Genomic DNA, 12,606 nt, shown 5'->3' with positions numbered 1-12,606 from the left:
TAACAAACTTCAAATTTTTGAATCAATCACATTAATTGTTAGTAAATTTTTCGAAATTTCGAAATGAAATTAAGAAAAAGATTTTGAAAATAAATTTTTTTCGAAAATATTTGAAAAAATGGAAAATATTTGATTTTTGAAAAAGTTTTGAAAAGATAAGATTTTTAAAATTGAAATCTTGACTTGACTAACAAGAAACAACTAATTTTAAAATTTTTTTACTAAGTCAACCCAAAGATTTCGAATTTTGTGAGAGAAATAAGGAAAAGATATTTTTTATTTTTTAATTTTTAATGAGGAAAGAGAAAAACACAAATATGACCCAAAACATGAAAATTTTGGATCAAAACCAATGATGCATGCAAGAACACTATGAATGTCAAAATGAACACCAAGAACACTTTGAGGATCATGATGAACATCAAGAACTTATTTTTGAAAAATTTTCAAGAAAAGAAAAACATGCAAGACACCAAACTTAGAAATTTTTAATGATTAGACTCTAAGAATTCAAAAATGCATATGAAAAAAAAGAAACGACACAAAACAAGAAAAATTAAAAATCAAACAAGAAGACATGTCAGGAACAACTTGAAGATCATGAAGAATGCAAAGCATAAAATTTTCGAAAATTTTTTAGAAAAATAAAACTATGCAATTGACACGAAACTCAAGACTTGACTCTAGACTCAAACAAGAAACACAAAAATATTTTTGATTTTATGATTTTAAAAATTTTTTCTTTTTTTTTGGATTTTTTGAAAAGTAATTTTGGAAAAACGAAAACAAAGAAAAATTTTGAAAGATTTTTGAAAACTTTTTGAAAAGAAAATTACCTAATCTGAGCAACAAGATGAACCGTTAGTTGTCCAAACTCGAACAATCCCAGGCAACGGCGCCAAAAACTTGTTGCACAAAATTGTGATCTTCAATGGCGCCAACAACTTGGTACGCACAATTGTAATATCACTCTTTTTCACAACTAACCAGCAAGTGCACTGGGTCGTCCAAGTAATAAACCTTACAGGAGTAAGGGTCGATCCCACGGAGATTGTCGGCTTGAAGCAAGCTATGGTCACCTTGTAAATCTCAGTCAAGTGGATTCAAATGGTTATGGAGTTTTAATAATTAAAATATAAATAAACAGAAAATAAAGATAGAGATACTTATGTAATTCATTGGTGGGAATTTCAGATAAGTGTATGGAGATGCTTTATCCCTCTTGAATCTCTGCTTTCCTACTGCCTTCATCCAATCCTTCATACTCCTTTCTATGGCAAGCTATATGTAGGGCGTCACTGTTGTCAATGGCTACTTCCCATCCTCTCAGTGAAAAAGGTCCTCTACGGTTTTCCGCATGGCTAATCAACTGTTGGTTCTCGATCGTGTAGGAATAGGATTTACTATCCTTTTGTGTCTATCACCATGCCCTACAGTCGCGAGCTTGAAGCTCGTCACAGTCATCCCATCCCGGATCCTACTCAGAATACCACAGACAAGGTTTAGACTTTTTGGATCTCAAGAATGCTGCCAATGGATTCTAGCTTATACCACGAAGACTATTATCTCACAGAATGGAAGGCTCTGTTGTCAGGCAAAGCAACCATGCGTCGTGGACCAGGAATCTAAGAGATACACACTCTAGCTTTCGCAGGTAGAACGGAAGTGTTTGTCAGGCACGCGTTCATAAGTGAGAATGGTGATCAGTGTCACGAATCATCAATTGGATATCTTAGAATAAGAATAAGCATGAATTGAATAGAAAATAGTAGTAATTGCATTAATACTCGAGGAACAGCAGAGCTCCACACCTTAATCTATGGTGTGTAGAAACTCCACCGTTGAAAATACATAAGTGATAAAGGTCCAGGCATGGCTGTGAGGCCAGCCCCCAATGGCATATGAATTCGAAATTAGGAAAAAGGACCCCTAGTACAATAGTAAAAAGTTATATTTATACTAAACTAGTTACTAGGGTTACAGAAATAAGTAAATGATGCAAAAATCCACTTCCGTGCCCACTTGGTGTGTGCTTGGGCTGAGCATTGAAGCTTTCACGTGTAGAGGTCTTCCTTGGAGTTGAACGCCAGTTTGTAACTTATTTCTAGCGTTTAACTCTGCTTTGCAACTTTTTTCTGGTGTTTAACGCCAGAATAGGGCAGAAAGCTGGCGTTAAACGCCAGTTTACGTCATCTAAATTTAGGCAAAGTATGAACTATTATATATTACTGGAAAGCCCTGGATGTCTACTTTCCAACGCAATTAAAAGCGCACCATTTGGAGTTTTGTAGCACCAAAAATTCCATTTCGAGTGCAGGGAAGTCAAAATCCAAGAGTATCAGCAGTCCTTTGTCAACCTCTGAATCAGATTTTTGCTCAGGTCCCTCAATTTCAGCCAGAAAATACCTGAAATCACAGAAAAACACACAAACTCATAGTAAAGTCCAGGAATGTGAATTTTTCTTAAAAAATAATAAAAATATACTAAAAACTAACTAAATCATACTAAAAACTATATGAAAACAATGCCAAAAAGCGTATAAAGTATCCGCTCATCAGTTATCTAACCATCTCTTCGCATGGTTTCTTACAGCAAAGAGAAAGAGTAGTATTCAGTAGACATCCTGATCCACCACCTCAGTGTGTACTGTGTCAGCAATTTGTAAGAAATTTGCCAGAAATTCAGTAGGCTCTTCCTGTGGAAGTCCAGAATACTGACAGTTTTGCTGTACCAGAGTAATGAGCTGACGGTTTAGCTCAAAATTACTTGCTCTAATGGAGGATATACTGATACTTCTCCCATAGAAGTCAGGAGTAGGGGCTGTATAGGACCCCAAAGTTCTTCTAAAGTGTTCATTCCCATTTGGGTTCATGGTGAAGGTAGGTAGGAGAATTCGAATAAAAATGGATATTAGAATTAAAATATTTTTGTTTTTATTTTATTTATTTATTTAATTCGAAATACAAGAATGGAATTAAAAGCGAAAATTAGAAACTTTAGTTGTCTTAGCTTTTAAGTAACTAAAAAGAATTGAAAAATAATTGTGATTTTAAAGATGATTTTCAAAAATAGAAGAGAGAGGAATTAGTTAGGAAGTTTTGAAAAAGAGGAAAGAGAAAGGAGAGTATTAAAGAGATTCCAAACTTTAAAAATTAAAACAAGATAAAATAAGTAACTAATTATGAAAGATTTGAAAATAAGATAAGATAGAAGATTTGAAAAAGATTTGATTTTAAAATTTTGAAATTTAAAATTGGAAAGAAAAAGTCAACAAGATAAGATATGAATTGAAAATATTTGAAAAATATTTGATTTTGAATTTTGAAATTGAAACAAGGTAAGATAAAGATTTGAAAATAAGTTGAAAAGATAAGATATGGTAAAGATTTGAAAAATATTTGAAAAGATAAGATTCAAAATTTAAAATATAAACTTTACTAACAAGAAAACAACTAAACTTAAAATTTTTTTAAATCAAAATAAGAAAAGAAACAAGATTTTCAAAAATTTGACTAAAGATAAAAGATTTATTTTTTATTTTTTGAATTAATGAAGAAAGAGAAAATTAACCAAAAGACACCAAATTTAAAATTTTTAGATCAAAGACACTAGTTTTTCGAAAATTATAAAGAAAAACACCAAAAGACACTAAACTTAAAAATTTTAAGATCAAAATAAGAGAAGAAACAAGAACAACTTGAATACTAAGAAGAACACTCAAGAACAATTTTCAAACATTTAAGGAAAATAAAGAACACACAAGGGACACCAAACTTAAGAACTGACACTAGACTCAACCAAAATACAAAGAAAAGATGGATTTTGAAAAAGTTTTTGAAGAAAAAAACAAAAGACACGATTAAAGAGTTACTGAACCTTAAACTACCTAATCTAAGCAACAAGATAGTCCGGTAGTTTGTCAAACTCGAACAATTTCCGGCAACAACGCCAAAAATTTGGTGCACGAAATTGACTCCACAATATTCGCACAAACAAAGCGGCAAGTGCACCGGATCATCCTAGTAATATCTCAGGTGAGTGAGGGTCGATCCCACGGAGATTGTCGGATTGAACAATCAATGGCTATCTTGTAGATCTTAGTCAGGCAGATGAAAATATAGTTGTTGTAGAAAAACGCCTAAAAATAGAATAAATAAAGTATTACTTAATTGGTGTGAAATCAATGATGAGAGAACGGTTGAGGTTTCGGAGATGCTTCCTCCTTCTGCATCAACTTTTCTCACTGTCTACTTCAACTTCTGATGATTCATTCCATGGCAAGCTGAAAGTGACTAACGCCAGGTCAGTGGTCATTAATCTCCTCTACTTCAGATTAAACGCCAGGTTAGTAGTCATCCAATCTGAACGGGGGTGAAGCTCCTGCAGTCCATTCCCTTAGTGATCCTACTCAAAACACCACAGATAAGGTCGGATCTTTCAGATCAGAGAATGCTGCTTCATGATTCTAGCCTATACCACAAAGGCCCTAATCGCCTAGTACCTCGGCTGAACTGATGTCTCCAAGTCCCCAGCGAAGTCATGAATTTAAGATATGTATAATCAAGCTTGTGATTCAATACTATCCCGTCAAGAACTCGCAAGAACCCATGTAGAATAAGGATGACGGTCAAGTTACACTCCCAATTCATTAGAATGAAGAACGAAGATATATCTTAGAATAGAATCAAGCATAGATTGAAATAGAATAGTGATATTATTAATCCAAAAGAATCAGCAGAGCTCCTAACCTTAACCTAGGAGGTTCAGTTGCTCATACTGTAGAAAAGTAATGAAAGGTTCGAATGGGCAAAGATCTCTAACAAGGGTAATCTTTGTTCTATATATACTAGTCTAGCAACTAAAGATTATAGAAATAGGATAAACTAGGCTGATAGTGCGAAAATCCACTTCTGGGGTCCACTTGGTGATTGTTTAGGTTGAGTTAAGGGTAACTCCACGAGCTAGCATCCTTCTTGGGCATTGAATGCCAGCTTTGGACTCCCTTTTGGGTGTTGGATGCCAACTACTCCCTTTTGGGCGTCCAATGCCAGGAAGAGGGTGAAGTGCTGGCATTGAACACCAGTTTTGGACCTTCATTTCCAGAGCAAAGTGTGAACTATTATATATTGCTGGAAAGTCTTGGATGTCAGCTTTCCAATGCCGTTGAGAGCGCACTATTTGGACTTTTGTAGCTCCGAAAATGCTCCTTCGAGTGCACAGAGGTCAAAATCCGACAGCATCTGCAGTCCTTTCTCTATCTCTGACTCATACTTTTCCAAAGCTCCTCAATTTCAGACAAAAATTACCTGAAATTATCATAAAACACACAAATTCAAAGTAGAATCCAAAAATGTAAATTTTGCACTAAATTCTATAAAACTATAATGAAGCTTAAACAAAACATAACAAAACTTATATGAAAATGATGACAAAAAATATATAAAATATCCGCTTATCACTATCTTAGCACCTATTTCTTGCAATTTTATACAATTCAAGTACTCAAAGTATTGTTCTCATAAATCTTCAAAATGTCATTAATATCACACTCTTTAAATCTTAACTTGCTTATTTCCAACAAAAATCAAATGATAATTAAAGCAAATGATGCCATGCATCAGTGAATGTTACAGCTAATTTTTTTAGAAATAAAAAATGATTGCATGTAACTCAGTGTAATGATTAATTGTTCTGTTTTTTCTGATATAATTTTTAATTTTTTTAATTTTAAATAATAAATCAAACCCTAAGATTTGAGGAATAATAAAAGAGCAATGTTACGTAGTCAGTACNNGACTCACATTTAAAAAATTTTAAAATTAGAAATCTAATAATATGAAAATTAAATTTGTGATTTTCATATAAAAAATACCAAATTTAATATTAGTAAAAAATACAATTAGAAGAGCAACCTAAAATTAAAAAGCGGCATTTGATTTGATGCAACAAGTGAACTATAATTCAAATAGCGGAAATGGATGCTCTCCAGATTTTTTAATATTTGAGAAAATAAAGTGTAATATCTTACCTTTAGTTCTATAAGTGGGATCAAAAATAAATAAAAGAGATAAAATAATAAAAAATAAAATTAAATACTGAATACCATCCAATTTTTTTCTATTGGAGATCATCCATTTGCTCAAATAGCATATCCTCATTTAAAAATTTTAGATTCCACTCTCACTCTAATTTTGTTTGAAAAAAAATCTACAGCTGGTTAACCAAAAATATAGTATTGGTTAATTAATCAAATTGGTTTTACATGATGAAACTAGTTATTAATCGGTTAGTAAAATTCAAAACCGATTTTTAACCGGTTATTAAATTAAAAACCGGTTTTTAAAAATAACCAGTTTTTATATAAAAAATTGGTTTTTATATTAAAAAACCGGTTTTACACTAAAAATTGGTTTTTATTATAAAAAATCGATTTTACACCAAAATCGGTTTTTACATAAAAAAACCAATTTTTATACTGAAAAATTGGTTTTTACACAAAAAATTGGTTTTTACATGTAAAAATAGATTTTTACACAAAAATTAATATTTTTACATACAAAAATCCAAATTTTTAAACCTTTTTTAATTGAATTTTTTTAATCTAATTTTTTTCTTTCTAAATAATATGAGAAACATTTGTAACTAATGAAATCCCTTCCATTGCTTTTGTTCCTTTTTCTTTCTTATCTCTTTTCAGCATTTTCTATAAATAATTTTTTCTGATATAAATAATTTTCTTTCTAAATGATACGAGTAATTTTTTCTTATCTCCTGCTTCACATCTCTCTCCTTTTCTCTCCCCCTCCTCTTCTCTCTTCTCTCTCTCTCTCTCCCCCTTCCCTCTCTTTCTCTTCCTCTCTCTCTCTCTCCCCTCTCTCCTCCCTCCCCTCTCTCTCCTCTTCTCTTCCTTTTCTCTCTCCTCCTCTCTTTTTTTCCCTCTCTCCCCCTCCTCTCTATCTATCTCTCTCTCCCCTCTTCTCCTCTTTCTCCCCTCCCCTAATTTTTAAAATTGTTTTATTATATTAGTTAACCACAATGTGGTTATAATTTTTTAACCGGTTAACCACATTTTAGTTTTTCTATAAACACCCCTATCTGCAGCAGTCGCCCAATCCCAACATGTGTCCAAATACAGCTTTTTCCAGGTGCGCTCCTCACCGAGGAAAAAAAGAGCAACGTTAAAATCTGTAGCAATGGCCCAAAAAGAAACCTCACAATTGATAGGTGTTCGGTTTTACCCTTTTAAAATAAGCAAAGGCTCTCAATTTGCCATCGTCTGCCCAATTGAAGGATGGATTATCTTTGCTCTACAGCTTCTATTTTGTCAAATCTAGAAAATTCGAAAAAATTTAAAACCAGCAACTCTATTAAATTTTAGACAATAAATAACTAACAAAAAAATGAATAATTTTATATCATTGGATGAAATTTTATACCATTAAAAATATTATTAATGACTATTTAATGACTACAAATTACAAAATTGCTCGCCCTAATGAATAAAGCTATTTGCTTCCGGATCTAAACTTTTGTGTGAGAGAATCTTAGTAATAAATAAAGCTATTTGCTTCCGGATCTAAACTTTTGTGTTGTTGCTAAGCAGCTTCCATTTCGTCTTTTACACAGAAGAAAAAAAATTAATTAAATGAATTATATCCAGTTGGCTTCAGAAACCACAGTATTAAACACGACTCCGGTCAAACAAGTCAGATCACTGGATTTTTATTTTCAGTAGTAGTGTTTCCACTTCTACACAGTAAACAAGCTTGGAAAGCAAAAAAAAAAAAATGGCTATGCTTCTTATTATTCCGCTGTTAGTGCACTCCATCCTATTCACCATTTCAAGTAAGCACCTTTCTACTCCTTCTCACTGAATTTCCGATATGTGTTTTGTTCATTTATTATTGGAGCCGTGTGTTTTGTAGAGTGATTAACCCCTTTTTGATTTACTCCACGTGCAGGTGCAGTGTTCTCACCCCAGCCTGGGATCTGCTACGGCCAACTAGGCAACAACCTTCCACCGCCATGGAAGTCAGTGGAGCTCATAAAGTCCCTCAAAGCGAAGCGCGTCAAAATCTACGATGCCACGCCGGAGATTCTCCACGCGCTCAAAAACACCACCATTCAAGTCTCCATCATGGTCCCCAACGAGATCATCTTCAACGTCTCCACCAACAAGACATTTTCCGACCAGTGGGTTCGAAACAACGTAGTATCATTCTACCCACACACCCTCATCCGCTACCTGCTTGTCGGCAACGAAGTCATCAGTAGCACAAAGAATGACACGTGGCAGCACCTCGTCCCCGCAATGCGCAACATCAAGCGCTCCCTCAGATCCTTCCGCATCACCAAAGTCAAGGTGGGAACTCCATCTGCCATGGACGTTCTAGAATCCTCCTTCCCACCCTCAAACGGTGCGTTTCGCAAGGACATAGCTGCTCCCATAATGAAACCAATGCTCAAGTTTTTGGACCGCACCAAGTCCTTCTTCTTCCTTGATGTGTACCCGTTTTTCGCCTGGGCTTCGGATCCCACAAACATAAAGCTGGAATACGCGCTTTTCGAATCCAAGAACATAACCGTTAGTGATTCAGGTAAAATATCAAATTTAACATATTACTAATTTAAATGAATTAACCCATTCTACAAATTTTCTACTAAGTTTGAACGATCTTTCTATTTAAATATTGTTACGATTTGAAATATACATATAAATATATACTATACAATATTGAAATTTTCCAATTTCGTTGCAGGTACAGGTCTTGTTTACTCAAACCTCTTCGATCAGATGGTAGATGCTGTTTACTTCGCCATGAAGCGGATCGGGTATCCGAATATTCGGATCTTCATTGCGGAAACGGGTTGGCCAAATAAGGGGGACATTGACCAGATCGGAGCCAATATTTTCAATGCTGCTACTTACAATCGCAATTTCGTTAAGAAAGTAATGACTAAAACCCCGGTTGGGACCCCGGCGCGACCTGGTTGGGTTCTTCCATCTTTTATATTCGCGCTGTATAACGAGAACCAGAAACCAGGTCCGGGTACGGAGCGGCATTTCGGGTTGTTGTTCCCGAACGGGTCAATGGTTTACGATATTGATCTTTCGTGGAAGACGCCGGAGTCTGAGTTCCGGGCATTGCCGGCACCGGAGAACAATGCGCCGTACAAGGGGAAGATATGGTGCGTGGCGGTGCGTGGGGCAAACGAGACGGCGGTGGCGTCGGCATTGTCATACGCGTGCTCGCAGGGAAATAACACGTGTTACCCGATTCGAGCCGGGAAACGGTGTTTTAAACCCGATTCACTGTACTGGCATGCTAGCTACGCGTTTAGTTCATACTGGGCGCAGTTTAGGAAGACTGGTGGAACTTGTTACTTCGATGGGCTTGCCACGCAAACTACAAAGGATCCAAGTACGTGTTGTTCTTTTCTCTCTCTCTCTCTCTAAAATTCAGATATTAAATTACGGTATATAACTGTTGGCAAAGTATTTAATGGAGGTCTATATGAGGTTCCATATATCTAAAATATTTATGAATTTGTCCCCATCTTATTATTTTATTGGTAATAAAATTTTAAAAAATTTAATAACAACCTCATACATATATCTTGGCTGATTTTCGCACAACTGAAAACACTAAAATTGACCTTTAAACAAGCTCAACTAAACTTAACTACCAATTCCAATACCACCAACTTCATGCCAATCACAAGAATTTAAATTATATGCATTCAATTTACCATAATTAATAATTAGGGCTCATAAGTACACTAAAGCACAAAGATTTCAAGGTACCTTACCTTATCCGATAATATTAGAAGCAAAATCTAACAATGACCCAGTGTTATATTATCTCTAAACAATCAAAATAAAAAATCTACTTAATGACAAAATCCAAAATAAAAAAAGTACTAGGATAGAGAACTAGACAAGAAATTGAAAGTTCTTTATAACCTTGTTCCCATAAAATTGAAGAACTCAATAAGAGATTCGTGTAGCAACAAACCGCATGCAAATTAGAGCTTCGTAGCTCAAATTATAAGCTTGAAATGAATAGTGCAAGGGTTTCACTCTTCACTCTCCATCTCATCTCAGCTGCTGTTTGTGTGTTTAAGGAGGCATGAATGAGCTGAAATGCTGTTAATGAAACTTTTATATGTTGAGATTGGGTTCAACTTGAGTCCGATTCAACCATTTAGTGTTTTTGGTTTATTTGGTTCAACTTTAGGCCAAACCCTTTAGAATTAGCGTCCAATTTTTAATTCTAAATATTTTTCTAATTTATTTTACAGTTTTTATTATTCTTACACAGTACCGAATAGACTTTAAATCGGTACTACCGACTAATTTATCAGTACATGTTTTTATGCAATTTTTCACAAAAAATTACATTTTCTCATTCGAAAAAATTCACTAAAGTCAAATTTTATTTTTAATATTTTTAATTAATATTTCTAAATTTTTGAACTTATTTAAGATAATTTAATTATTATTTCATTTTAATTAAAGGGGTAATTAAATTTTAATTCTTACAAAAAAAAAGCTATCAATAGAAACTAATGTCATGGTGATTATTTTTACCAAAAATTCAGAGACAAGTTCAATTCACCAAAATCCAATAAACATTATTTTTCTATTATTGTTTTTTTCTAGCAAACTGAGAGTTTTTTAAGTCAATAATTCACATAATAGTTTTAACAAGCTTAATTTATAAGTAAACAAAACTCTGGTACCAGTACCGCCGCCAACCGTTCGTCAAAGATGAAGTCATGAAGGTAGATGATATCTCTGTTTTTTCTACTTTTAATTGTATAAGATTAAAAGTTAATTTCTAAAAGTGTTGTGATTCAATAAATAAATACATCAAAATAAATTGGGTCAATTTTACAAATATTGTCAACAGTTCCATCAAATGGAGCTGGCATGGACAACTCCATCGAATACTTTGCCATAACTGTTAGTCTGTTTAGCTGTTTTAACTTATGCTTTGTGATTTCAATTTTACCAGGCTTTATTATTATTTGGTTTCTAGGTAGTAAGGTTAAAATATCTGACTAGGCAATTAATATTTTTTTTCAAACAATAATACATTTTTAACCAAAAGTTTTTCTTTTTACGTTTTAGAATTTTTTAAAAAAAAAAATCATAAATCCTAAATCTTTGCCTAAATATTGAATGGATAAAGTATATTTTTTATAAAATTTTTGTAAAAGGTTTAAAAATATTTTTAACATTTGATTTATTTTAATTTTATTTCTAATGTTTAATGAAATTTGTAAATTAAACATGCAAAAAATTTTATATTGAACACATATTTTTTACCAATACATAGAATTTTTTAACTTGAAAACTATTTTTTTTTTTACTATAAGGACAATTTTTTTAAAATGAAACACACAAGAAAAACATAAAAAAAATTTGAAGAAAATAACTACACATAAGTATTTTTACAGCGAAACACATAAATTTTTTCAACTGAACATGAAAATTTTATTTTATTTGATTTTTGTTACCTAAATTATTTCTTTATCAATAATAGGTTTACCATTGTAATTATTTTTTAGTGAGAGTACATAAAAAAAAGGAAAAGGTACATAGTATATAAGGTGTAATAACTCAACAAATATTTTCTAAGGGAAATTTTTCATTCTCTCCAACAATGAGAAGAACCTATCTCTCTCCCTCTCTTAATCCCTTCTGATTCATCAAACCATCAACATCACAGCTTGAATAGCTTAGGGCATGAGATTTTGTTGAATTACTGCTTCACTTATCTTCATTGTTAATCATAAAAAAATCTTTATATTCTTCTTTCAAGTACCCTTGATGAAAAGAAATCATGGACATATCACATATTTCATAGTCTTTGTTCTCAATTTGATTGTTGATAAATTGGTAGAACACGTGCATGTATTACCTTCAATGAACTATCAAAACAAAATATCTGTTGGCAGGTATCCATGAATATTAAGCCTTTTAAAAAAATATATATAAACATAATAAAATTTAATACAATTCAACCAAATGTATTAAAATAACACAATTCCAACCTAAATTTAATATAATCAATATACATGTAATATTTATAACATACAAATTTAAAAAAAATGAAATAGAAATTTTTTTTACAAATGTTAGAAATGAATTAAAATTACATAACTATATATATACATATTTATTAGGCCATTTAAATAATAAATTCTTTGTGGGAATTTCATGGGTTCCCATGGAGTGGATTTCCATCCCTGTGGAGATTTTGCGGGTCAGCGTTAGTTTTCCATTGCGGATAAGTGGGGGGTATAGGTTTTTTGGCCATCCTCATTTGAGACTTTAGAGCACCCAAAGAAAAATGCAATAAAAGAAGAATCAGTAGCAGAACGTATGTGATTCATGTGATAGGAATGATTTAAGATTAAGGGATTAATCTGATTTTGTAGGATTTAATTACTAAAAAAATTTATTCATGTAGCACTGTTATTCTCAAGAAATGTTTGTTTTGTTTGAGTTTTTTTTTTTTTTGGTGACTTAAATTTTTTTTGGTGACTGTTTGAGTTTTTATTTGAAAAGATAAAATTAAATAGAAATTACAGTAAAA

At 32.7% G+C, this 12,606-nt stretch overlaps 1 protein-coding gene across 1 annotated transcript in view; it reads left to right on the top strand.

Moving 5' to 3' along the window:
• The first annotated feature begins 7,551 nt into the window (after positions 1–7,551).
• Positions 7,552–12,606, top strand: part of LOC107484459 (probable glucan endo-1,3-beta-glucosidase A6) — a 5,768-nt gene continuing 713 nt past the window's right edge. The window contains exons 1-3 of the mRNA XM_016105028.3: positions 7,552–7,846; positions 7,963–8,598; positions 8,761–9,423. Coding sequence (XP_015960514.1) covers positions 7,789–7,846; positions 7,963–8,598; positions 8,761–9,423 — 1,357 coding nt within the window. The 5' untranslated portion in view covers positions 7,552–7,788. The remainder of the gene's footprint in view (positions 7,847–7,962; positions 8,599–8,760; positions 9,424–12,606) is intronic.

This window comes from Arachis duranensis, chromosome 4, assembly GCF_000817695.3.
Source record: "Arachis duranensis cultivar V14167 chromosome 4, aradu.V14167.gnm2.J7QH, whole genome shotgun sequence".
Taxonomy (NCBI): Eukaryota; Viridiplantae; Streptophyta; class Magnoliopsida; order Fabales; family Fabaceae; genus Arachis; species Arachis duranensis.
The sequence above is the reverse complement of the archived record's forward strand: the minus strand, read 5'-3'. Positions and strand labels throughout refer to the sequence as shown.